Here is a 27,548-nt window from a genome sequence, read left to right as displayed (position 1 = left end):
ATGGCATTCCTTGATATTTTCCAATTTCGAAGGGAAGTGGTAATGTGTCTCTCATTTGCTGCACTGTTTACTTGACCGACCACTGTATCCATGGTTCCCAGCATTGCCCATTTTTTAGTACTTTAAAAATCTTGAACAGCACATCTTGAAACTTCATTATGATTTGAAATCTTTGCCTGGGAGAAAACTTGCTTTTGCAGTATAACTACTAGTGCCTTGTTGCTGTGCTCAGTGTTGCTATCCGTGACATGAAACTGTCTTTCATAACCTCACCTTTGCAGCAGAATTTGGCTATCCCTCACCTAGTGTTTTTTACACACAGCTTTTTCAGTTCATAATTGTGTTTCAACCTACATATGAAAATGATGATCATTATCACCTGTTTCGTATAATTGGTTACACATACACCTGACTATAATCCTACATAATTCCTTACTTTGTGCAAGCCTACATACAAGAATTGATGAGGCAAACAGTGATCACACCAAATATTGGATTTGATTTACATTTCTCTTTTGTATTTTGCTAATTGATTAAAATAAACACTTATTTTTTAAAGCATTCTTATTTTGCAGCTTTTTTCCACACCTGCTTAAAACGTGTGTGCAGCACTGTATATCATCATATATTAGAAAAAAATATATGCTGAGTATTTGTGTTTTTATCTGACTATATGAACATTCATTAATTCTTTGTTATTCATGCTTATCAGTTTTTATGTCCAAGCTATACACTGCACACTAAATTGGTCATGTATCATTGGTGCTATTTACCTGTATGCATGCCCTAATTAGTATAAACTGTAAACTTGGTTTTTGTATTTATACTTTGTACTAACAATGATTTTTTTTGTAGACATGGAAATGGGTTATTTTTCCTTTGGTAATATATACATTTGAAAAGATAATTCGATTTTGGAGATCTAAACAAGAAGTTATCATCACAAAGGTAAGAGTTATGAGATTCACAAAATTACTTTTAGACATCAGACATTTTTCACATACACAAATAATTGTTTGCGTGTCATCTCATCAGTGTTTTTCATCCGATATTCATGAGTGTTTGGTCATTGTTTTAGTTTTTACGATCACTTTGTCAATAGTGAGTTTCACATATGAAAAATGTATACACAGTAAATTACAAAGTTAATCACAGACAGCACACGAATGGCATCAGTGTTTAGTCGTTTAGTCAGTGATTTTCATGGACCCATGGACTTGTATTTGTTCTTTTCATTTTTGAATCCAATCAAAAATGGACGTGTTGTTGTGATTCTTATGGCTGATGATCTGTCATTAGAATAATACTGCCTAAACCACAAGCAGCATGAATCTGAACCTGGATGAATGATTGCAGTCAGGAATGGTTTACACTGAAATGCTGTGTCATCTCAGAGAAAAACATAATTTGAAAAGCTGGTGGGAGACTGTATGGAGAGACCTGACTAATCTGGCACGGTCCCTAGATGGCTTCTCCCTCCCTCGTTCCAGTTGAATGACCGGTCTCTCCTATTTGTGTACATAGTCCCATTAGTCCCCAGCCATCTGTTCAAACTGATACCTCTGAAACAGTGCATGGTTTCAAAACATACCTGGCTGCAATCACGCAGCCAGGCACTGATTCATGCAGCCCATGGCTTGAGCAGCATAAATTTAATGACACGTTCTCTTAGTCTTAAAAAAAATTATGTGATAACTTTGTTCTTGTGTTATGTTTTTTAACTATGGTCTCTTATGTAGATCTGTCCTTTTCTTGTTACATACTGTGATTGACTTTAATTCATGTTTAGGTTGTCTCTCACGCATCTGGTGTTCTAGAAATTCAAATGAAGAAAAGTGGTTTTGCTATGGAACCAGGACAATATATTTTTCTTCAGTGCCTCACTGTTTCAAGGCTAGAGTGGCATCCTTTCACATTAACTTCAGCACCAGAAGAACCTTTTTTCAGCGTGCATGTGAGGGCTGTTGGAGACTGGACACAACGACTCCTCACAGAATGTGGAGCCAATGGGAATATGTGTTTGGAGCCATGGCAGCTGCCAAGGTTTGACAAATATCTTAATACATACAATATAACTTATTGACTAGCAATTTGCTTTCTTATTCCTTAAAAAATAATACATTTATCCCAAGACTCCACATATGGGTCCTGATTTATAAAACAGTTTGTTTCCGGATTTTGGTGTAGAACTGCTTAAAATGTTTCAACATTTTTATGAAGATGTTGTTTGAGCGAAAAGTTTGAAACTTTTGTTGTTTTTATGCCATACTGCCAACTTTTGGAAAGGTGGGTGGATATTAGAAGGAAAGAGGTCATGGCTGAGTGCAACCACCAAACTCATAGTAATTTACATCACTAACTTGGTGTAAATTACGACAGCAATATACTTTACTCTAGAGTACATTTCTTGTGCTGATTCACAGAACCTGAAAGATGTGTCAAGTCCATTAAAAGTTGCATGCCTGTTACTGAATTTGACGCCTTTTACTCCAGTGCACCTTCAACCAAACAGTCATACAGTACACCACTCTTTAGAAATCGCAGCCATAGTTTTCATGGGCAAAGTTAGTATAGTAGTGATGCAGCACAATCAGAGTGAAGTAAATTGTCAAATGATTCTCCTTTCGTTTCTCATGTCTTATTTGCCATTGTGACAAACCACAACACTGTTAAGAGTCTAATAGGAAAAGAGGTCTGGGCACTGATTGTATTGCTGTCATGCTATCTCGAAAGAAGGACAATGTGCTCAATGATTTTCTGCTTAGTTATGTAAGAAACAGTGTCTTCTTCCAGTGATAGCAAATGAAAATGTGTAATTTATAAAGAATTCAAATGCACAAGAATAAATTGATAAAATGTTTTATTCCAGTCTTATGTTTCATAAAAGTCACACATTTTTGTGTAAAGCAGGCAGAGCAATGACAGCCCAATATATTCACTATGACTTATGCCAGAAACTGATCTAAATATTTTCAGAAATCTACTCTAGCTCATAGTTTCTGTAATTTTAAGACTGCAGTGCACAGGCAGACCAAAGATATTCCTTAATTTGTGGAATCTCACTCCAGCAGACTCCCCCCCCAAGACTGGCTTAAAGGGGTTGTCCACTACTTTATATACCCACCACGACCCCTATGTATCCCCCCGGGGCCTCTAAGACTTCTTGTAAATACCTTCTGTTGCTGATAAATGCCTGTGAGCGGCGCTATCACTGGCTGCTCACAGGCTTCACGTGACCCCCGGCTGCCGCCGACTCTGACATCCACTGATGTCACAACAAGTGCTGGCAGCAGCCGGGGGTCACGATCTTCCTGGTTCCACGGTGGATGCTAGGCTGTGGATGGGGTTACCCCCCGCGTCACACCCGGCATCCACCGTGCGCTCTACCTCTCCTTATTCATTGGGAAAGAACGCGGTGGATGCTGGGTATGATGCAGGGGGTAACCCCGCCCAAAACCTAGCAGCCACCGCGGGGACCCCAGCGCTGAGTCATGCCACTGTGTCATCAGTGCGGGGTCACGTGATGCCTGTGAGCGGCCACCGATAGTGCCGCTCACAGGCATTATCAGCAACAGAAGGTATTTACAAGAAGAAGTAGGGGCCCCGGAAGGGATACATTGGGGGGGGGGGATAAAGTAGTAGACAACTTCTTTAGATGCCATCTTTGTTACAGTAGATTGCCCTCAGAATACAGTATATATTTTGCTGAATGATGTAGAACTTCGCATTGTACAAAGACTACAGTTTTCTTCATTACTTTCTTCAGTAAGTAGCTGATAGTATCTGTATATCTTATAGTTTATATTTTCCCTCATTACAATACTTTTTAGATACACAAGGGTCTCTAAATATTGAAATTTAGTCATAAATATAGTTCTGATCTTCTTTATGTGTGCAAATGATTTAGGGAATAGTAGCTAAAAAAAACTCTGATTGAAAGGGGCTTACACAAAATAAGATCATTCTGAAACCTGTTTATTTTAATTGAAAATATATAGCATACCAGTACTTCCCTCAGAAATGGAAATGAAAGCATGGCCTTCTACTATTTAATCCTTTCCATAGTTCAACACATTTTGGCAAGCATATTCTACCTACTATTTCTCTTTAAATCATTTCCTCATAGCACTACTACTTGATGTCAAGGGAGGAGAGGGGATGCTTGTCTAAATGCTATGAATACTGCCAGCACAATATATATGCTCAGCCTTACATTCATGTATTAGCAATATTGCTTGGTGTTTCCATCGGAAGCGCTCTGTCCAACAATATGCTTGTCATGAAGAGAAAGCTCACCCATCTGTCATGCTGGTATACCAGTATTCATGTAGAGAAGAGAATATGTAAATGGCCTGTTCAGAGAGAGAGAGGACTTGAACTCTATAGCGCTATCTATTGGAAGCAGCAATCCTTCAAGTCACAATCAACCCTTTAACGAGTCTTGCAATATGACTTAAGATAATAGCCAAATCAGAATCTCAACTTGCAGACATGGTGTTTCAGGATATTGGCCCTCGTCAGTGCGACATATGAGAACTGATTTGGCTAGGTGAGAGAGTTTCGCCTTGTGGAGAGTGACATACCAGGTAAGGAGGAAAGGAGGCTTATTCGCCGTGCAATGCTATTCTGGAAAATTTAATATGCGAAGAGAATAGACATTCACTAACAGCTTCTTCCTATTCTATCAGCTAAACAACTCACCTACTGTAAACCATTTCTGCTGCTAGAGACCAACTTGCCATAAAAATAAGCATTGGACAGCAAATTTCACTGTGAGACCATTGAGCTTGCATATAAAAGACATTACAGAATAACAATAGTCACATAAATCAACAGATACCAGGAGTGAGTGAGGGCCCTGCTCACAAGCTTACAATCTATGAGGAAATAGGGGAGACATGAAAGATGGATGGTAACAATTGCTTGTATTGTACGTTCAACCATCAATGTAATAAATAGGGTATTCACATAGTGCTGAATGAATCAGTCGTCAACCAGTATGTGAATAATTATTAGACAGACACAGAGGTCTATTAAGTACATGCGGGTGTGTGAACAGATGATCTGAGGGTCCTGATTTGGAAGTAAATTTTGTATGGGGAAAAACAGGGATAGTTAGATAAGTGTGTTTAGGTGATAGGCCAGTCTAAAGAAATGGGTTTTTAGGGCACGCTTAAAACTGTAGGTATTGGGAATTAATTGAAGAGTCCTGGGTTGTGCGTTCCAAAGAATTGGCGCAGCATGTGAGAATCTTGGAGACGGGAGTGGGAGGATCGGATTATTGAGGATGTTAATCGTAGGTCATTAGCAGAACGGAGGGTACAGGTAGGGTGGTAGACTGAGACGAGGGAGGAGATGTAGGGTGGTGCTGAAGCATGGAACGCTTTGTGGGTGAGGGTGATGAGTTTACATTGAACTCGGTAGCGGATAGGTAACCAGTGCAATGACTGGCACAGGGTGGAGGCATCGGTGTAGCGGTTGGCGAGGAATATGAGCCTGGCTGCTGCATTCAGGACTAGAGATAAGCGTTGTTCTACTCGAACTGATCGCCAATCTCAAATTCGAGCTGTTTTGGGCGGTGTTCGAGCCGTTCGGCGAACACGAACAATTTGAGAAAAATTCGGCTGTTCGAGGTTATGTTCGATAACTGTTCGTGCACCAAAATCATAACTGGATTTTTTCTCAGTAATGATGAAAATTTATGTTAATACGCAGTTTGAGTGTACAGCGGGGTGGGGGGAGGGGCAGGGGATGGATCTCTGCAGGAACAATGAAGATCTCCATTTTTTTTTCTCTTTCCCGCATTTACAGTGGGGAGGTGCAATCTGTCAGCCTATCAGCAGCGCACACACGGAGCGAAGTGCTTTTTTTCACACAAGCAAGGGCATGTGTCATTGGCAGTGTATGTCACATGTCCTTGCCCTATAAGACCAAGCCATTTTCCCCGTCGCCACCATTTTCTCACTGCTGCAGCTGCGTGTTAGACGGCACCGCTGTTGCTGTGTGCGCTATACCTTGTTAATTTCAAGCCAATTTTCGCACAAATATACAGATAGCTTGGGAGTAGGGAATAGTTGTGATTGCAGTCCTTTTAAGGACTAGGTTACAGCATTTCCTACGACTTTTATCAGGCAGGTCTGTGCTCTTAAATAGATAGGTTGTGGGAGTAAAGACTAATTGTAATTGGAGTCCTTTTCAGGACTAGGTTGCATCAGTTCCTATCAGTTTTTGCCAGGCAGGTCTGTGCCAGTGCTGTGCAAGTTTTTTTCACAGCATTTGGCTGAATCTAGCAAAGCTAATCCTTTTTGGCCTATTGCAGAGTGTGTTAGTCAGTGGAGTAGCCTATCTGTGTTGCAAGATATACCACCTGTGTATAGAATACCAATTTTTTTACTGCACCTAGTGAAGTAAAATCTTTTGGGCATAGCATCATTCTATTAGTCCATCTATACTGACCTCCATCAGGTTGCAAACTGAATCTAATTTTTTTCTGCATTTGGCTCTGAAAAAATATTTGGCCTTCTAGCAGTGTGTCGGACTTTCTCTATTAGTCCATCTATACTGACCTCCGTCAGGTTGCAAATTCAAAATAATTTTTATCTGCATCTACAGTACCTCTGAAAAAATATCTGGGCTTCTAGCTGTGTGTGGGACTTGTTGTATTAGTCCATCTATACTGACCTCCATCAGGTTGCAAACTGAATATATTTTTTTCTGCATCTACCTCTGAAAAAATATTGGGCTTCTAGCTGTGTGTGGGACTTGTTGTATTAGTCCATCTATACTGACCTCCATCAGGTTGCAAACTGAATATATTTTTTTCTGCATCTACCTCTGAAAAAATATTGGGCTTCTAGCTGTGTGTGGGACTTGTTGTATTAGTCCATCTATACTGACCTCCATCAGGTTGCAAACTGAATATAATTTTTTTCTGCATCTAGCTCTGAAAAAATATTTGGCCTTCTAGTAGTGTGTCGGACTTTCTCTATTAGTCCATCTATACTGACCTCCATCAGGTTGCAAATTAAAAATAATTTTTATCTGCATCTACAGTACCTCTGAAAAAATATTGGGCTTCTAGCTGTGTGTGGGACTTGTTGTGTTAGTCCATCTATACTGACCTCCATCAGGTTGCAAACTGAATATATTTTTTTCTGCATCTACCTCTGAAAAAATATTGGGCTTCTAGCTGTGTGTGGGTCTTGTTCTATTAATCCATCTATACAGACCTCCATCAGGTTGCAAACTGAATATAATTTTTTTCTGCATCTAGCTCTGAAAAAATATTTGGCCTTCTAGCAGTGTGTCGGACTTTCTCTATTAGTCCATCTATACTGACCTCCATCAGGTTGCAAATTCAAAATAATTTTTATCTGCATCTACAGTACCTCTGAAAAAATATTTGGGCTTCTAGCTGTGTGTGGGACTTGTTGTATTAGTCCATCTATACTGACCTCCAGGTTGCAAACTGAATATATTTTTTTCTGCATCTACCTCTGAAAAAATATTGGGCTTCTAGCTGTGTGTGGGACTTGTTGTATTAGTCCATCTATACTGACCTCCATCAGGTTGCAAACTGAATATATTTTTTTCTGCATCTACCTCTGAAAAAATATTGGGCTTCTTGCTGTGTGTGGGACTTGTTGTATTAGTCCATCTATACTGACCTCCATCAGGTTGCAAACTGAATATAATTTTTTTCTGCATCTAGCTCTGAAAAAATATTTGGCCTTCTAGTAGTGTGTCGGACTTTCTCTATTAGTCCATCTATACTGACCTCCATCAGGTTGCAAATTAAAAATAATTTTTATCTGCATCTACAGTACCTCTGAAAAAATATTTGGCCTTCTAGTAGTGTGTCGGACTTTCTCTATTAGTCCATCTATACTGACCTCCATCAGGTTGCAAATTAAAAATAATTTTTATCTGCATCTACAGTACCTCTGAAAAAATATTTGGGCTTCTAGCTGTGTGTGGGACTTGTTGTATTAGTCCATCTATACTGACCTCCATCAGGTTGCAAACTGAATATATTTTTTTCTGCATCTACCTCCGAAAAAATATTGGGCTTCTAGCTGTGTGTGGGACTTGTTGTATTAGTCCATCTATACTGACCTCCATCAGGTTGCAAACTGAATATATTTTTTTCTGCATCTACCTCTGAAAAAATATTGGGCTTCTAGCTGTGTGTGGGACTTGTTGTATTAGTCCATCTATACTGACCTCCATCAGGTTGCAAACTGAATATATTTTTTTCTGCATTTACCTCTGAAAAAATATTGGGCTTCTAGCTGTGTGTGGGTATTGTTCTATTAATCCATCTATACAGACCTCCATCAGGTTGCAAACTGAATCTAATTTTTTTCTGCATCTAGCTCTGAAAAAATATTTGGCCTTCTAGCAGTGTGTCGGACTTTCTTTATTAGTCCATCTATACTGACCTCCATCAGGTTGCAAATTAAAAATAATTTTTATCTGCATCTACAGTACCTCTGAAAAAATATTTGGGCTTCTAGCTGTGTGTGGGACTTGTTGTATTAGTCCATCTATACTGACCTCCATCAGGTTGCAAACTGAATATATTTTTTTCTGCATCTACCTCTGAAAAAATATTGGGCTTCTAGCTGTGTGTGGGACTTGTTGTATTAGTCCATCTATACTGACCTCCATCAGGTTGCAAATTGAATATAATTTTTTTCTGCATCTAACCCAGCCAATAGTTTTGGCCTAATACCACAGTTTGGCCACTCAGCTCTGCTCGGTTACCATCCATTGTTTTTTTGTGCAAACAACTCCAGAGTTGTGAATTAGTTAACCACCAAAATGAGTGGAAAAAGGCCTGCTGCTGGTGGAAAGGGGAATAGGCATATTGGGAAGGGGAAAAAAGGTTGTGTCCGTGGGGTAGGTGTTAAAGCAACAGTAAAATCTGCAGAAGAAAGACCATCTTCCAGCCAAACTAAAATGTCTACTTCTTTTAGCGGACAATGTGATAAGATCCCTTTCTTACGGCCACGCCAATCGCTACAAATTCCAGATGAGGCACAAAAACAGCAGGTGCTTCAACGGATATCAAGTGCTCCTTTAAGTGGGCTCTCCTCCACATCAACTTCAACATCACAAATACTCCAGTCCTCAAAGGTGTCACCCAAATCGCACTTGCTTCCTCACAGCTCCCAAATCTCCAGCTGCCCGTCTGAGTATGAGGTAGAACAGATGGTTAAGTCTGCAGAGCTGTTTACTCATACTATAGCCTGGGAATCAGAGGTCGACTCCAGCGCTTCTGTGAATCCAGACGAGGAAATGATCTGCACTGATGCCCAGAATCTTTATGAGTCGGATCCAGGACCAGACGCAGAAGGTTCTGACCATAATGTAGACCCTCATTCCCAAACTGTAACTCCTGTTGGTGGAGACAATGAGGAAGACGATGATAAGACTCAAATACCTGATTGGAGCGACAACTTTAGTTTTTTGTCAGGGCAGGAACAGGTTGGCTCTGAGGACGACGGGTGTGATAACACACAGGGTGATGATGATGAGGTTGGAGATCCCACTTACTGTCAACCCACAGTCAGCCAAGAGATGAGGTCAGCAGAGGAGGTGGAGGAAGATGCTAGTGACGATGAGGTCAGGTTGCGCCTTCCTGGACAGAGACGTAGTACTGGAAGCACGTCAACAACTGCATCCTCAAACACAACTCTGCCTCTCACCACAAGTCGTGGTGGCTCTTCAGGTCGCATGGGTGCTAAGCCTTGCATAGCCTGGGCATTTTTTCAGATCGATAAAGATGACCCAACTCGTGTTATCTGTAACATTTGTCAGCAAAAGCTAAGTAGAGGCCAAAAAATACATAGTTTGAGTACTTCATGCATGAACCGGCACATGGACATGAAGCATAAGTTGCAGTGGGAAGCTCAGTGTGCTACAATGCGGCCTAGCCGGCCGGGCCAACCACCGTCTGCCATATCTTGTGCATCCGCGGCCTCTTCATCCTCTGTGACTGGGGGGACAGCAGTCACACCTGTTTTGGGGCGCAGACCTGCCACCTCTTTACCCGCAACAGCCAGCGTGATTGGCAGGTCATCATTTTCTTTGGAGGTGGTAACACCAGCTGGTGTTGAGCACTGTCCGACATCGATAGCACCACCTTTGGATCAAGGCAACCTAACATGTCCGCCTGCATCTTCCTCACAGACCGGCAGTTTGCCGGGGACACCCTTATCAACCCCGTCTAAGCACAATAGCCAGCCCTCGGTCCCTCAGATGTGGACAAGTAAAAGACCATTTCCTCCTAGCCATGAGAAAGCTAAGAGGTTGAATTTCACCATCTGCAAGCTCTTAGCTACAGAAATGCTGCCTTTCCGCCTGGTGGACACAGAGGATTTTCGAGACCTTATGTCCGTCGCAGTGCCCCAGTACCAGATGCCCAGTCGGCACTACTTCTCAAAGAAAGGTGTGCCTGCGCTCCACCAGCATATCGCACACAACATCACCGCTTCTTTGAGAAACTCTGTGTGTGACAGGGTGCATTTCACCACAGACACTTGGACGAGTAGGCATGGACAGGGGCGTTACATGTCGCTGACTGGGCACTGGGTAACTATGGTGACAGCAGGACAAGGGGCTGCTGTCCAAGTCTTGCCGTCCCCACGAGTTGTGCGTCAATCCTCTTTATGTCAAAGTTCCTCCACTGCTTCTGCCTCCTCAACCTCCTCTCGGTCTTCCACCTGCACCCAAAGCCTGTCTGGTCATGCCACAAGCTTTCTAACTGCGCAGAAGGGATCCTGCACACCTCCTTACTATGCTGGCAGTAGGGCTCAACGTCATCAGGCGGTTTTTACTTTGAAATGTCTGGGAAATGTGAGTCACACAGCTGAGGAGTTGTGGTCAGCTCTGGAGAACCAATTTCATGAATGGTTGTCTCCACTGGACCTGAAACCAGGGAAGGCCGTGTGCGACAATGCTGCAAACCTGGGTGCGGCCCTTCGCCGGGGCAATGTCACACACGTGCCTTGTATGGCTCACGTGTTGAACCTGGTTGTCCAGCAATTTTTAGCCCACTATCCCAGACTAGATGGCCTTCTGCAGAGGGCACGGTCGGTGTGTGCTCACTTCCGCCGTTCGCATCCCGCAGCTCAGCGACTTACATCTCTACAGAAGTCGTTGGGCCTGCCACTTCACCGGCTAAAATGCGATGTGCCTACCCGGTGGAATTCAACTCTGCACATGTTGCAGCGACTGTGGCAGCACCGACAAGCCCTGGTGCAATACGTTCTGACGTATAGCCTGGGCCAACGAGATTCAGAGGTGGGGCAAATCACGCTGGAGGAGTGGTCTCAGATCAGGGACCTATGCACCCTTCTGCACAGTTTTGAAATGGCGACGAAGATGTTTAGTGCTGACGATGCTATTATCAGCATGACTATTCCGGTGATTTACATGCTGGAGCACATGTTAAACAGAATTCGGAGTCAGGTGGTGGCACAAGAGGAGATGGAGGAAGTAGAGGAGGAGGAGTTGTATGCGGAAGGGCTAACATCTGCAAGGTCCAGACGGTCGGCAGCACCAAGGCGGCAGGCATGTGAGGGTGGGGGAGATGGTTTTACCAGGGCGCATGGTAGCAGCCAAACTAGTGAGGAAGGTGCAGGAGCCCAGGAAGAAGTGGAGGACGAACTGATGGAAGACTCATCAGATGAGGGAGACCTTGATCACATTTCTGTTGTGCGAGGTTGGGGGGAGAGGACAGAGGAAGGAAGCATGATTGTTACCTCGCCACCAGCACAACAGGGACTTGGTGCTCCTGGATGCGCAACACACATGAGTGCCTTCTTGCTGCACTACCTGCAACATGACCCTCGAATTGTGAGAATTAGAAATAATCCTGACTACTGGGTTGCCACACTGTTAGATCTCCGGTACAAAAGTAAATTTGCAGAAATTATTCCTGCCATAGAAAGGGATGCATGCATGCAGGAGTATCAGCAGAGACTGTTGCAGAATCTTACATGTGCTTTTCCACAAAATACCAGTGGTGCACGTAGTGAATCTCACAGTTCCAACTTGCCAACCGTGGGACCGTCAAGTGTTCAGCACTCAAACCGTAACAGAACCACAGTATCTGCTGGTAACATCAATTTTGCGGAATCATTTCACCACTTTTTTAGCCCATCCTTTGCAAGGCCACAGGAGACAAGAAGTCTGACACATAGTCAACGCCTAGAGACGATGGTACAGGAGTATCTCCAAGTAAACATTGAAGCCACGACTGTGTCACTGGACCCTTGCTCTTTTTGGGCTTCCAATCTGGATAAATGGCCGGAGCTAGCCACTTACGCCTTGGAGATCTTGTCATTTTAATAAAGACCAAAAAAATGGTCATTTTTGAAATTATAAGCATTAGCAGGTTGTTAGAAACTGAAATCAAACAGTTTTCAACTCAAAACTTTATTCTAGGTGATGTTACATTTTCACATAGGACCCCTTGTTCGAAAGGAGCTTCTGAACTCTCTCGTCCATTGAATTTGTCAGGTTTTGGATGGTTTCTGCTTCAATTGTTTTGCATGAGGACAGAATACCCTCCCAGAGCTGTTGCTTAGATGTGAACTGCCTCCCGCCATCATAGACACTCCTTTTAATGATGCTCCAAAGGTTCTGAATGGGGTAGAGGTCAGGGGAGCATGGGGGTCACACCATAAGTTTGTCCCCTTTTATGCCCATATCAGCCAGAGATGCAGATGTTTTATGTGCAGCATGAGATGGTGCATTATCATGCAGAAAAATGATCTTGCTGTGAAATACACGGTTCTTCTTCTTGAACCATGGCAGGAAGTGCTGTTTGAGAAAATCCACATACATTATGGAGTTCATTTTTAGCGCCTTCAGGGATCCTAAAGGGGCCGACAATCTCTCTCCCCATGATTCCAGCCCAAAACATTACTCCACCTCCTCCTTGTTGGCGCTGTAGCCGTGTTTGCGTGGGGTGTCCATCAACCAGTCATCCTCCACTCCATCCATCTGGACCATCGAGCGCTGCACGGCACTCATCCGTGAACAAAACAGTTTTGAAATCAGTCTTCATGTAATGTTTGGCCCACTGGAGCCGTTTCTGCTTGTGTGAAGTGGATAGAGGAGGTCGACAGGATGGCGTATGCACAGCTGCAAACCTCTGAAGGATCCTGCATCTTGTTGTTCGGGGGACGTTGGAGGCACCAGCAGCTTCAAAAACTTGTCTGCTGCTATGACACGGCTTTCTTGCCGCTGCTCTTTTAACCTGACGTAATTGCCTGTAGGAAAGAGTCCTCAATTTACCCTTATCAGCACGCACACGTGTGTACTGTGAATCAGCTACATACTTCTTGATTGCCAAGACACTTCATCCTGATCATCGCACAATGTTGATTGTAGTCATGCCTTGACCTAAACACTCCACAATTTGTTGCTTCTCAGCAGCCGACACATCCTTTTTCTTTCCCATTTTGGCAGAAAATGTAGGCTGCTTAATAATGTGAGAGAGCCTTCTTAAGTAGTCTTGCCTTTCATTGGACACACCTGCCAAACTAATTAGCACAGGTGTCTGCAATTGCTTACAGTGATATAAAGAGCCCTGACACACATCACCATCAATGAGTTTAACTGACAAACAAACAAATTCTTCCCTTATCACTCCTAAACACTTTTTGCATAATAATTTGGAACGCAGTGTACATGTGCTTTTCCACAAAACACCAGTGGTTCACGTAGTGAATCTTACAGTTCTAACTTGCCAACCGTGGTCTGTATGGAATTGTTCAATAAAGGGCCCAAAATTAAGATAACATAGATGGGAGAGGTCTCTATGAATAGGAATTCCTAAGTATTTGATACCCTGTGAGGGCCAGGCAAAGGGAAAGTTGGACTGGATGGAATCCTATATGGATTTGGGGAGGGAGACATCGAGGGCCTCAGACTTCGCTGCATTGATTTTAAAATTTTACCATGTAACAAAGTGATCTATTTCAGCCATAACAGCAGGGATGGATATATGTGATTGAGTGATATATACTAGGACATCATCAGCAAATAGAGAGCACTTGTACTCGGTGCCTCCCACCTCAATCCACCTAATATTGGGGTTATGGCGAATTGATGAGAGCAGGTGCTCCGTCACTAGGATGTATAAGAGAGGGGACAGAGGACATCCCTGCCTTGTCCCATTGGTGATTGTGAAAGGTGATGAAAATGTTCTGACGCACCCTCTGGGCCTTGGGACACCCGGAGCCGGACTCATTTTGGTGGATGCTGGTGGTTGTAGTCTTCGTGGCGGCGACCCGGTTCCATGGCTCAGGGCGGTCAAACCAGTGGCGGAACTATTTATGTGGTTTTGATGTTTAAATGTCCGACTACGCCACCCGTGGATTGCGGTCAGAGTGAACCGCCGCTACAGGGCAGACCGCTGAGGCTGGTGTTGTGGGTGCAGCAGAGCGTAGCATAACTCCCCACGGGAGGAGTATAGCCTCAGGGCAGTGTATGCGGAGGATGGGGGTGATGGTGCAGGGCAGCAGCAGTAACGACACGGAGTCAGTGATGCAGTCCAGGGCCTTTACTCACAGTTCTTATTATCCAGACCACTTCTGCAGATAACGGCTGCCCACGTCGTACTGTGCTCTCCAGGTGAGGGGCTCAGACAACTCCCAGATAACTTTGGAGCACTTCACAGGACCCCCTTTGTGTGTCCTTTGTCAGGCCTTTCTTACCAACACTTCTGTCCGGCTGCCTCGGGCCTCCTCTTGGTAAACTTGGCGCCAGTTTCCCTGACCCTATGTGGTGCCTTCCTAGCGGGTGTAGCGAGGGGCTGCGCCACATAAAATGTCAGAGCCTCCGGTTTCTAGCTGAGGGTCGTTTCCTGCCTCCACTAGTTCGGGGACCGGTCTCCCCCTTTGGCCTGACCCCTCCACGCAGGTGGATTCGGGCGTGCGGTGGCGACTCGCCCGTCCGCACCCCTGGGATCCCTTCATTCCTCGTTCCTGGAGCCTTCTCCGCTCCTCTTCCTTCCTTCTCCCTCTTCCAGGCCTGGGCCTCTGTTACTAGGCCCGCCTCCGGAGCAGAGCTCATGCAGAGCCCCTGCTCCCTGCCACTTCTGCTCAGACTTCTCTGCACTGAACTAAGATGGTGCCCACCTTTTATACTCCCTTCTCAATGCACCCAGGAACTGCTTCCTCCCTGCTCCTGCACTACAGGGTTCCCCTTCCTCAGTGTTCCCTCCCCCCACTCCAGCCAGGGACAGGGACTGTCGTGCCCATCTCAGGGGCATATTGGTCGCCCTGCCCCACGGCAATGTGGTGTAATGCATGCAGGTGTCGGGTCCTGATCCACACTCCATCCTTACCTGAGAGTGAGATATCACACCTCTGGGTGAGGTGCAATACGTCTGTAGCAACCGAGCCCTCAGGGTGCTACAGTTCCATTTATCTTCAGCCTAGGTGACGTATTGCGATACAGGGCCGTGATTTTGGCTATAAAAGGGTCCCCTAGACCCCTACCCCAAGCTTTTTAAGAGAATCATATATGGCGTGCCAGGAGACTCTATGGAATGCTTTCTCAGCATCCAACGAGAGTATCTAATTACAAATTTTTAACTGCATCTAGCCCAGGAAATACTTTGTGCCTAGTAGCAGTGTCTGCTAGTCAGCGGATTATCCCGGCTGTTAAGCAAGCTACACCACCTGTAGTTTAGACACTTAATTTTTTCAAAGGAAATGCTTCGGGACCATGGGATACTTAGTGAAGAGCATCAGGAGGCACCCCAAGGCATAGGGGCTGGGACTGGCAGTAGGATGCCTTGCGGTGGACAGCCGAGCTCGATCCTTATAAAAGCTTTTTAACTGCAGCAGCTTTAGTGGACGCTACTGGAGCTGGAATTACCGCGGCTGCTGGCATGAGACTTGCCCTCCAATAGATCCTTGTAAATGGATTTAAAGTGTATTCATTCAAATTAGAGAGACAATTTAAATTAAAAAGCTTAGAGCTGCCTCCACCACAGGGGGGCTCGCTCGACCCACCAGCGGACAGGCACCAGTATTGGGAGAGGGGGGCTGGCCGTCAGGGTTCACCGCGGCTCTGGCACAAACCCGGCGACACGGAGGTGGCACGGGCAGGAGCGGACTGGCCGTGTCGGCTTCTCACTTTTTGGATTTTAGAAGGGCATGACATGCCTATATCTGTGTCTCCCCATCCTTTTACTCCTCCACCTCTTTTATTTTCGCATGACTATATGTACTTGTCACTTTTCCATGTGTTAGTTATGTCTTCTGAGCAGTTTGTCAGCTTTTGGACACCTTTGAAGGTGTTTTTTATGTGTTTCTATGTGTTTTTGTTTGCCTGCCATTGGTTTTAACGGTGTTCGAAGGTGTTCGACGAACAGTTCGACGAACAGTTCGGCGAACACACGGGTGTTCGACGAACCGAACCGAACTCGAACACTACGGGGGTGGCTCAACACTATTCAGGACAGATTGGAGAGGGGAGAGTTTAGTTGCAGTAGTACAGACGAGAATTAATCAGTGACAGAAAGTTTTTGCAGAGTCAAAGGTAAGAAAAGGTCGAATTCTATAAATGTTTTTGAGGTGTAGATGACATGAGCGAGTGAGTGATCAGATGCAGGGAGTGAATGAAAGATCTGAATCAAGTATGACCCCAAGATAGCAGGCTTGTTGCTGGGGAGTAATGATGGAGCCAAAACACGGAGATGGCAATATTGGGCATAGGTAGGTTAGTGGAGTGAGGAAACACAAGGAGTTCAGTTTTTGACAGGTTCAGTTTCAGATAGAGGGAGGACATGATGTTAGAGGCAGCAGAAAGACAATCACTGGTGTTTTTCAATAATTCAGGGGTGTGATCAGGAGACGATGTGTATAACTGGGTGTCATCAGCATAGAGATTCCTATGTGTGCGTATAGGCAGAGACCTGTCAATCAAAGGCAGCCGAGGGGAGAAGCTGCCTGTCTGACTATTTTACAGCACAGTCTCAGCCCCAGTGATTTTTAACCCCTTCATGACCAAGGATATACATATGTAGCGCCCCGAGGATTCGGCCGCTACAGAGGTATTGCACCTCAGCCCAGAGGTGTGATATTCCACTCCCAGGTAAGGATGGAGTATGGACCAGGGCTCAGTTAGCTGCATACAGCACACACACCCCATTTCCGAGGGACAGCTCAACGGTGCTCCCAATAGACAGAAGTGCAGGCACGACCGACTATGTCCCTGCCTGGAGTGGGGAGGAGGGTGGAACACCCAGTGTTGTAGGGGCAGATAGGGGTTGGTTCCTGAGCGTAGGAAGGAGCCCATTGGTTACTGGTCACCTGGGCTCATGGTCAGAGGGAGGTATAAAAGGTGGGCACCATCTTAGATCTAGGTTCTGTCCAGAGAGGAGAAGACAGGGAGTAGAGGCTCTGTAGGAGCTCTACTCCAGAAGGGCCTAGTGAGAGGCCGAGGAGGAGGTGAAGGGGAGCTGAGATTTTTGGCTCATCTCAGCTCCAAGAGAAAGGAACAGAAAGGAACAGAAACAGAAAGGAACTGCAAAGAAAGAGAGTAAGAAACAGAAGGGCTCAGGAACAAGAAGGTGGAAGGAACCCTAAGAACCCACGAGAATCCAGGGTGAAGGGTCAGGCAGATTAAGGGTACCGGATCCCAAGTTGGTGGAGGAGAAACTACCCTCAGCCAAAGACCGGTCGTCGTGATCATCTATTGGTGCGATACCTCATCAAACCTGCTAGGAAGGCACCATATAGGACAGCGGAGGACGGGGCCCACGTTTAACCGCACAAGTCCGTGGCAGCTGGACAAAAGTGGGTCACTGGTGAGGCAGGCCAGAGAAAGGATTAAAGGGGGTCCTGTGCCATGCTCCTGAACTGCCTGGGAGTTGACCGAGCCCCTCACCTGGTGGACGCAGCACGGCTCGGGCAGTCATTCCCCGCAGAAGTGACTTGGATATTAACCGTGAGTAAAGACCCTGGACTGCAGTACGTTGTCTGTGTGCTTTTTCGCTCCTCCGGCACTACCGGTACTGGGACTCTCACCACCATCACTCCCACCATCCATTACACTGCCCTGGGGCCGCACTCTTCCCGTGGGGAGTCATACTACCCTAGCTGCACACCTCATCAGCCCCAGCGGTCTGCATGCAGTGGCGGTTCCTAATGACCGCAAATCCACGGGTGGCGTAGTCGGACATAATCAATAGCACATAACGGACTACCACTGGCCTGACCACCCTGAGCCACGGAACCGGGTTGCCACTACTACTCCCATCGTTCCCTATTGCCCGGATCCGAGTGCCCCACGGCCCAGGGGGCGAGTCACATGCAATTCATTGGCCATGTCCCTGCCTTTGATACGGGCTCACACGCTGAAACTTCATCTTTCCTCTCACTTGATGGCTGATTTAATCAGTCATAAAGTGCCTCTAACAGTCTAACAGCCTCGGGTGAATAGCTGTTAACCAGTTAAATGCTTGTGACAGCGAAATTTCACATGCGCAGACAGGAAGCACATTATTGATTCCACCTATCGGAGCGCCCATTAGGTGATTGTGGGGCACCAATGGGCAGGACCGTATTTACACATAGGCACTCGTGGTCCGGTGCCTAGGGCGGCAGATCACAGGGGGCGGCGCCAGGGGAGAAGTTTTTCTTATTTTTTATTTATTTATTTTTTTTACTTCCCTCCCCTCCCCAGACTCCATATGAAAACCTGAGTCTTTGTAGGGGAGGGTGCGTGTCGCCGGTGCAGAGCGCGGTGCCGCCATTGCACTGCCGCCCGCATGTGCCTCGACGCTGAAAGTGCTCCTGTCACCGGGTCAGGCAGGAAGCTACTGGGAGCTGTACGGAACCCGCACTTCCGGGCTCCGTACAGCTCCATTCCTTCCTGTCCCGCAGTGCTGCTGCTGCGGTGGTGGCGGCGGTGAGACGGATCCGGAGGACGGGGAGCTGGCGGAGGTGCAGCGGGTGGAGGTGCAGCCGGCGCCCCCGCACTCTGCTGCAGCTGCCGCCAGAGATCCTGGTGGAGATCTTCTCCTGCCTGCCCGACACCAAGCTGCCGCCGCTCGCCCTGGTGTGCGAGCTGTTATGGTGGTACATGGTCGTACACTGTGCACAGCACAGAGCTGAGGACATGGTGGTACACAGTCTCCCGCCACCTTAAAATCGGTCTGTTTCTCATGCAGGAGAGTCGGATGAGTGTCACCGGTTTTTTGGTCTGCTTGGCATGCAACTGCTATGCAAGTGTCCGACATTTTTCTCAGATCACATCCGAGTGCTGTCCATGTTCAATCTGTTTTTTTGTCAGCAGCTATTACTGTATAATCATTTACAGGAACATTTTACAGTGTTCTCTGCTGCAGAATGAGAATGTATCAGTGAAAAAAATGGATGCCTCTTGGATGGTCCGTGTGCAGTCCGTGATTTTGTCGGACCATAGACTTGCATTGGCGAGTCTCATACTGTCGCAGCATGTTGCGACTTTTTTCTCATCCTGAATCTGGATGAGAAAAAAGCGTCCGACACTCACCAATGTGCTCTCAGACATTGATTAATATTGGTCCGACTGCAATGCGATAAAATCATGCATTGCGCTCATCCAAGTTTCACGCCAGTGTGTCCGTACCCTAATAATAAAATCCATATAGTAATCCTGCAATGTCTGCTGGACATGGTATGGGGAGGGTTTATGGCTCAGTTAGTACATACTCCATACTTCTTATTAGCTAGTTAATGCTCTCTTGTCCACCGCACTGCAGTGTCTAGAGGAAGACAGCGAGACAGGCAGCAACATCGCATCAGGGAGCCCCTGACCTCGAAATAGAAGATCCTCAGATCCTGGTATTGTGACATAATATTAGGAATAATATTTTTTGCATTTATATTACACTATGAACTCCACAGCACTTTACAGACATCATCAACACTGTCCCCATTGGGGCTCACAATGTAAACATCCTATCAGTATGTCTCTGTAGTGTGCTTGGAAACCCATGCAAACACTTGGAGAATAAACTTGCACATAAGCCAATTAAAATCATTAAAAGATTATTTTTTCTATTTATCTCAAGGTAGTCTGTCTGCAGGATTTTACCCCTACAAACCTTTTATATGTGCTACCTGGAATGTGGGGGGAGAAGCTGCAAGGATGGTGGGAGAAGCTACATGAAACTTGGGCCGCGACAGGGGGGAAGATTGTCTGCGATTGGGGTGGTCTGCGGGGGGGGGGCGCAACGTGAGGGGGAGGGGATTGTACGCAACGGGGCCGCGACGGGGGAGGGTTATGACGGGGGGGGGCGCCACCGCTGACAGTGCCTAGGGCAGCAGGAACTCCAAATACGGCCCTGCCAATGGTTTGTCATGACAACCGGGGGTCTGATGAAGACTCTCTTGTCTGTCATCATGATTCCCCTGTGAACGCCGGCCTATGGTCGGCGTTCATAGATCATGATTTCTGCTAGACATATGTGTTTAAGCATTGCTATCTATAGCATAGGCAATAGAGTCTCCTATGGAGACTATTAAATGCAGTAAAAAGTGAAAAAAAGTTTATAAAATATATTATACGTAAAAAAAACCCATAAAAGTTCAAATTACTCCCCTTTTGCCCCATTAAAAATAAAACAATTGAAAAAAAAATACACATATTTGGTATCACCGCATTCAGAAATGTCCGATCTATTAAAATATACAATAAATTAATCCAATTGGTAAATGTCATATTGAGAAAAAAATCAATATGCCAGAATTGTGTTTTTTTGGTCACCACAACATTGCAATAAAATGCAATAAGAGACAATCAAAACATTGTATCTATCCCAAAATAGTATCAGTAAAAAGGTCATTTCAGGGAGCAAAAAATAAGCCTTCACATAGCCCCAGATCCTGAAAAATGTGAATGTTACTGGTCTTGGAAATGGAGACAAAAGCTAAATGTTTTTTTTTACAATTTTTTTTACCAATTAAATAAAAAAAAAAAATTAGACATGTTTGATACCTGCATACACACACTGACTTAGAGAATCATATTGCAAGGATAGTTTTACCATATATTGAACATGGTAAATAAAAAAACATAGAAAACCATTGTGGAATTGCACTTTTTTGCAATTTCACCACACTTGGAGTTTTTTCCCATTTCCAGTACACTATTTGGCAGAATAAATAGCATCATTCAAAAGTACAACTAGTCCCTCAAAAAACAAGCCCTCATGTAGCTATATGGCTAAAAAAATAAAACAAAAAGTTATGGATCTTGGAAGAAGGGGATGAAAAAACGGAAAATCACCTGGAGGTGAAGGGGTTAAAGTATGTTTTTCTCTGAAACAATGCAACATTTCAAAGTCATACATGCATGGATAAGATAATTCAGCCAGTGCTGCCCACGGATTTGGCTGCATGTATCAGCTGGAAGGTTCACTTTAAACCCCTTCTTCTTGTAGCCAGTTGAGGCCTTCCTGACAAAGTGGCATATTTCAGATTTACAAAAAGGGCTCTATGTTGCAATAATCCTGGATTGCTTCTACTTATACAAATAATTTTTAGATTTTTTTTATCATGATGCATTTTCCACCGAATCAACAAAGTTTATACCAGAAAACTGTTGCTAAGCACTTGGCAAATTGCACATTTTTTGCACAACTTTAAGTTGCGCAAAAAATTAGATTTTTTTTTTGTACGTTTCCATGCAAGTCCTAGGCAGCTCTGCCAACATGGGTGGCGCATAGATGGTATAGGGTGTGGCATTGCAAACTCATCTAATTCATGACCAAGGTAATTCATATTTTACTCCAGAAATTTTACTCCAGTCACTGAGTAAAGTAAGATTTCTGACTAGGAGCACGTATGTTGTGCCTGATTCCTTAAGTGTTGTGCACCTCCTAATGAATCAGGTACCACTTATTCCACTAAACTGGCAGGTACAACGCCAGTCCTAATGAATCATATCATGGTCATTGTACGTTATACATAGGGTAAAATTAAGCCATTTGCCTTGTGTTTATTTTATGAAAATGTCTGATATTTGCCCAAAATTTACATAAATTTACCATTTCCAAAATTTTAATTTTTCTTCCCTGATAATTGATGCCGCTTAAATAATTTAATAAGAAAGATTTTCCTTATGTCTACTTTATGTTGGTATCATTTTTTAAATATATATACAGTGGGGAAAAAAGTATTTAGTCAGCCACCAATTGTGCAAGTTCTCCCACTTAAATAGATGAGAGAGGCCTGTAATTGATATCATAGGTAGACCTCAACTATGAGAGACAAAATGAGAAAACAAATCCTGAAAATCACATTGTTTGATTTGGAAAGAATTTTTTTTCAAATTTTGGTGGAAAATAAGTATTTGGCAATTACAAAAGTTCAACTCAATACTTTGTTATATATCCTTTGTTGGCAATGACAGAGGTCAAACATTTTCCGTAAGTCTTCACAAGGTTGGCACACACTGTTGCTGGTATATTGGCCCATTTCTCCATGCAGATCTCCTCTAGAGTAGTGATGTTTTGGGGCTGTCGCTGGGCAACATGGACTTTCAACTCCCTACAAAGGTTTTCTATAGGGTTTAGATCTGGAGACTGGCTAGGCCACTCCAGGACATTGAAATACTTCTTACGAAGCCACTCCTTCATTGCCCTGGCAGCATGCTTGGGATCATTGTCACACTGAAAGACTCTGCCACATTTCATCTTCAATGACCTTGCTGATGGAAGGAGGTTTGCACTCAAAATCTCACAATACATGGCCCCATTCATTCTTTCATGTACATGGATCAGTCGTCCTGGTCCCTTGGCAGAGAAAAAGCCCCAAAGCATGATGTTTCCACCCCCATGCTTCACAGTAGGTATGGTGTTCTTTGGATGCAACTCAGCTTTCTTACTCCTCCAAACACGACGAGTTGTGTTTCTACCAAAAAGTTCTACTTTGGTTTCATCTGACCATATGACATTCTCCCAATACTCTTCTAGATCATTCAAATGCTCTCTAGCAAACTTCAGATGAGCCCGGACCTGTAATGGCTTAAGCAGGAGGACACGTCTGGCACTGCAGGATCTGAGTCCCTGGCGGCGTAGTGTGTTACTGATGGTAGCCTGTGTAACGTTGGTCCCAACTCTCTGCAAGTCATTCACTACGTCCCCTCTTGTGGTCCTGGGATTTTTGCTCACCGTTCTTGAGATCATTTTGACCCCACAGGGTGAGATCTTGTGTGGAGCCCCAGATCGAGGGAGATTATCAGTAGTCTTGTATGTCTTCCATTTTCTAATTATTGCTCCCACAGTGGATTTCTTCACACCAAGCTGCTTGCCTATTGCAGATTCAGTTTTCCCAGCCTGGTGCAGGGCTACAATTTTGTTTCTGGTGTCCTTCGACAGCTCTTTGGTCTTCACCATAATGGAGTTTGGAGTTGTGACTGTTTGAGGTTGTGGACAGGTGTCTTTTATACTGATAACAAGTTCAAACAGGTGCCAGTACTACAGGTAATGAGTAGAGGACAGAGGAGCCTTTTGAAGAAGTTACAGTTCTGTGAGAGCCAGAAATCTTGCTTGTTTATAATTGACCAAATACTTATTTTCTACCAAAATTTGAAAAAAAATTCTTTCCATATCATACAATGTGATTTTCAGGATTTGTTTTCTCATTTTGTCTCTCATAGTTGAGGTCTACCTATGATGTAAATTACAGGCCTCTCGCATCTTTCTAAGTGGGAGAACTTGCACAATTGGTGGCTGACTAAATACTTTTTTTTCCCCACTGTATATATTTTTTGGACCAATTTAGTTTTCACGTGGTTTTGAGGGGTCTGTATATTACAAATCCCACAAAAGTAACCCCATTCTTCAAAGTATTGAGGTGATTCACATGAATTATTGCAAAGTGTAATTAAAAAAAAAGAAAAAATTTATTTTTTCCTACTACAATCCTGATTTAATCCAAATTTTTCATTTTCACAAACAGTAGCACCCCACAATTTGATATGCAATTTCTTCAGAGCAGCAATACTCTAAGTGCGAGCTCAATGTCATATTTGCAGATTCCCTGAGATGAAGAACAGCAGAAAACACCATAAAGTGACCCCATTTTAGAAGTTACATCCAACATTGATTTTATCAGGGGATATAGTGAGCATGACTATACAGATGTTTTAGAAATTAGAACAAAATTAGGCATTGTAAGTGAAAATGTAATTCTTTTTTAAAAATTGTATTTATTTTATTTAGGAGATGAGTGGAGATCTTTTGACATTAGAATTTGCTGGCCTAGCTGAATTTTCCCGAATTATTTGATTCGTAACAAAGCAAATCGCATAATTAAAAAGCATCTAAATGCCTGGAATATATGTGTATAATATTTTGAATTTCCCTTTAAGCACTGAATCGGATTTGAGCTCTGTAATGAAACATAGCCTTTTTAATCCTTCCTGACATGGCCAATTTTCCTTCCCTTCTTCGAAGAGGCTTAACCTTTTTGTAAATTATTTTCGATTGTGTTGCCATTTTCTGAAACCACTAATGTTTTAATGTTTCAGTCCCCTTTCAGTGCATATAGTAAAAATTACGGTCTCCTTTGAAGCCCAGCCACAAGCTGGGTTTCAAAGGAACTTTGTGATGACAGGCATATTCTTCAACTGTATCTCGACTGTCGTAGCAACCCATCGGCACCCTGCGATTGAGTCACAGGAGCGCTGATAAACGCATCGAATGACATGCCCCTGTTCTGATGCATTAATACGCTGTCAGAGTTTAACAGCAGCATTTAACAGGTTAACAGATTTGTGCTCTGCATCACTCACAGCTGCTAGAGGCAGGTCCTGGTTGTGACAAACAGCCATTATATGCCGTGTGAGGGTTGGGCTCACCCAATACCAACTTGCGCCATGGCATTTTCACACGTTTCTCCCTGTTTGGTGTGTATCAAGAGTTTAGCCCTTTGCCAAATGAACAAGCAATAGCTTTTTGCAAGCTACTAAAAAAAAATATCCTTTTAAATCCTCCATGACAATTTTCCATTTTTTTTCTTTTTTGTTTTTTCCACCTCCCCTTCAATAGCCATAATATTTTCAGTTTTCCATCCACATAATCATATGAGGGCTTTTTTTTGCAGGACAAGTTGTACTCTTGAATGGCATCATTAATTTTATCTTGTGATACACTGGAAAGCTGGAAAATTTGAAGTTTGTTGAAACTGAAAAAAAAGTGCAATTTCATAATTGTTTTTTGGATTATTTATTCACTATATGGTAAAATTGATCTGGCAATATGACTTTGCAAACACATCTTTTTTTTCACCACTTAGTTTTTTTTTATTTAAGTGTAACAAAAAAATTTCCTGCTTTTGTCACCGTTTTCCGAGACTATGTCAGAGCTTATTTTTTCGGCCCCGAGCTGATGTTTTTACTGATACCATTTTGGAGTAGATTAAATGTTTTGATCGCCTCTTACAGCATTTTATCGCATTGTTGCGGTGGCCAGAAAAAAGGGAATTCTGGTGTTTTGATTTCTTTTCTCATTACGTCGTTTACCAATCAGATTAATTTATTTTAGATTTTGATAGAACAGTTTTCTGAATGCGGTGAAACCAAATGTGTATTTTTTTAATGGTTTTAGTTCTAATGGTGCAAAAGGAAGGTGATTTAAACTTCTGTATATATATGCTTTGATGACTGCTTTGCACACTCTTGGCATTCTCTTGATAAGCTTCAAGAAGTAGTCACCGGAAATGGTCTTCCAACAATCTTGAAGGAGTTCCCAGAGATGCTTAGCACTTGTTGGGGGTTTTGCCTTCACTCTGCGGTCCAGCTCACCCCAAACCATCTCAATTGGGTTCAGGTCTGGTGACTGTGGAGGCCAGGTCATCTGGCGTAGCACCCCATCACTCTCCTTCTTGGTCAAATAGCCCTTACACAGCCTGGAGGTGTGTTTAGGGTCATTGTCCTGTTGAAAAATAAATGATGGTCCAACTAAACGCAAACCGGATGGAATAGCATGCCGCTGCAAGATGCTGTGGTAGCCATGCTGGTTCAGTATGCCTTCAATATTGAATAAATCCCCAACAGTGTCACCAGCAAATCACCCCTCACACCATCACACCTCCTTCTCCATGATTCACGGTGGGAACCAGGCATGTAGAGTCTGTCCATTCACCCTTTCTGCGTCGCACAAAGACACGGTAGTTGGAACTAAAGATCTCAAATTTGGACTCATCAGACCAAAGCACAGATTTCCACTGGTCTAATGTCCATTCCTTGCGTTCTTTTGCCCAAAAAAGTCTCTTCTGCTTATTGCCTGTCCTTAGCAGTGGTTTCCTAGAAGCTATTTTACCATGAAGGCCTGCTGCACAAAGTCTCCTCTTAACAGTTGTTGTAGAGATGTGTCTGCTGCTAGAACTCTGTGTGGCATTGACCTGGTCTCTAATCTGAGCTGTTGTAAATCCTCATGTGAGCCAGTTTCTTTGTAGCTCTTGATGGTTTTTGCAACTGCACTTGGGGACACTTTCAAAGTTTGGCCAATTTTTCAGACTGACTGACCTTCATTTCTTAAAGTAATGATGGCCACTCGTTTTTCTTTACTTAGCTGCTTTTTTCATGCCATAATAGAAATTCTAACAGTCTATTCAGTAGGACTATCAGCTGTGTATCCACCAGACTTCTGCACAACACAACTGATGGTCCCAACCCCATTTATAAGGCAAGAAATCCCACTTATTAAACCTGACAGGGCACAGCTGTGAAGTGAAAACCATTTCCGGTGACTACCTCTTGAAGCTCATCAAGAGAATGCCAAGAGTGTGCAAAGCAGTCATCAAAGCAAAAGGTGGCTACTTTGAAGAACCTAGAATATAAGACATATTTTCAGTTGTTTCACACTTTTTTGTGTTGTGTTAATTCATAGTTTTGATGCCTTCAGTGTGAATGTACAATTTTCAAAGTCATGAAAATACAGAAAAATCTTTAAATGAGAAGGTGCGTCCAAACTTTTGGTCTGTACTGTATATGTACTCGTGTATAAGCCGACTTTTTCAGCACATTTTTTATGCTGAAAAAGCCCCCCTCAGCTTATACTTGAGTATTTACTTACATTCCGATTGTGGAGGGTGGTGGGGGGTGTTGCAGCGGCGAAGGAGTGGTGCATAGGCAGTAGCCGGCTGCTGAAGCTACCACGTGTGCCCTCTGCTAAAGAAGATTAATATTCACTCTTCTCCTCACCCATGGGAGTGGAGAGGAGTGAATATTCATTTTCTTTAATAGCGCACGCTGTCAATCACGACTGCCGGCAATCCTGTGTACCCGCTACTATAGAGTATGAATATCCACTCCTCCCTACTCCCATGGGTGTGGAGAAGGGTGAATATTCATTCTTTTTAGTAGCGGGCACACAGGATCGCTGAGCCGCAGCAGGAATCCGGCGGCTGCAGCTATAGTGTGCGCTATTAAAGAAAATTAATATATACTCCTCTCCACATCCATAGACACGACGTGGAGAGGAGGGAATATCCCCTCAGCTCACCTCAGCATCTGAGGGCGCATGG

The 27,548-nt window shown here is 44.0% G+C and overlaps 1 protein-coding gene across 1 annotated transcript in view; it reads left to right on the top strand.

The window, feature by feature from the left end:
* The window catches only part of NOX3 (NADPH oxidase 3), a 474,423-nt gene that overhangs the window by 196,817 nt on the left and 250,058 nt on the right, over positions 1-27,548 (top strand). The window contains exons 7-8 of the mRNA XM_073673353.1: positions 856-948; positions 1,790-2,043. Coding sequence (XP_073529454.1) covers positions 856-948; positions 1,790-2,043 — 347 coding nt within the window. The remainder of the gene's footprint in view (positions 1-855; positions 949-1,789; positions 2,044-27,548) is intronic.

Source organism: Phyllobates terribilis, unplaced genomic scaffold, assembly GCF_046119375.1.
Source record: "Phyllobates terribilis strain yellow unplaced genomic scaffold, ASM4611937v1 Scaffold_3__8_contigs__length_932513732, whole genome shotgun sequence".
Classification (NCBI taxonomy): Eukaryota; Metazoa; Chordata; class Amphibia; order Anura; family Dendrobatidae; genus Phyllobates; species Phyllobates terribilis.
The sequence above is the reverse complement of the archived record's forward strand: the minus strand, read 5'-3'. Positions and strand labels throughout refer to the sequence as shown.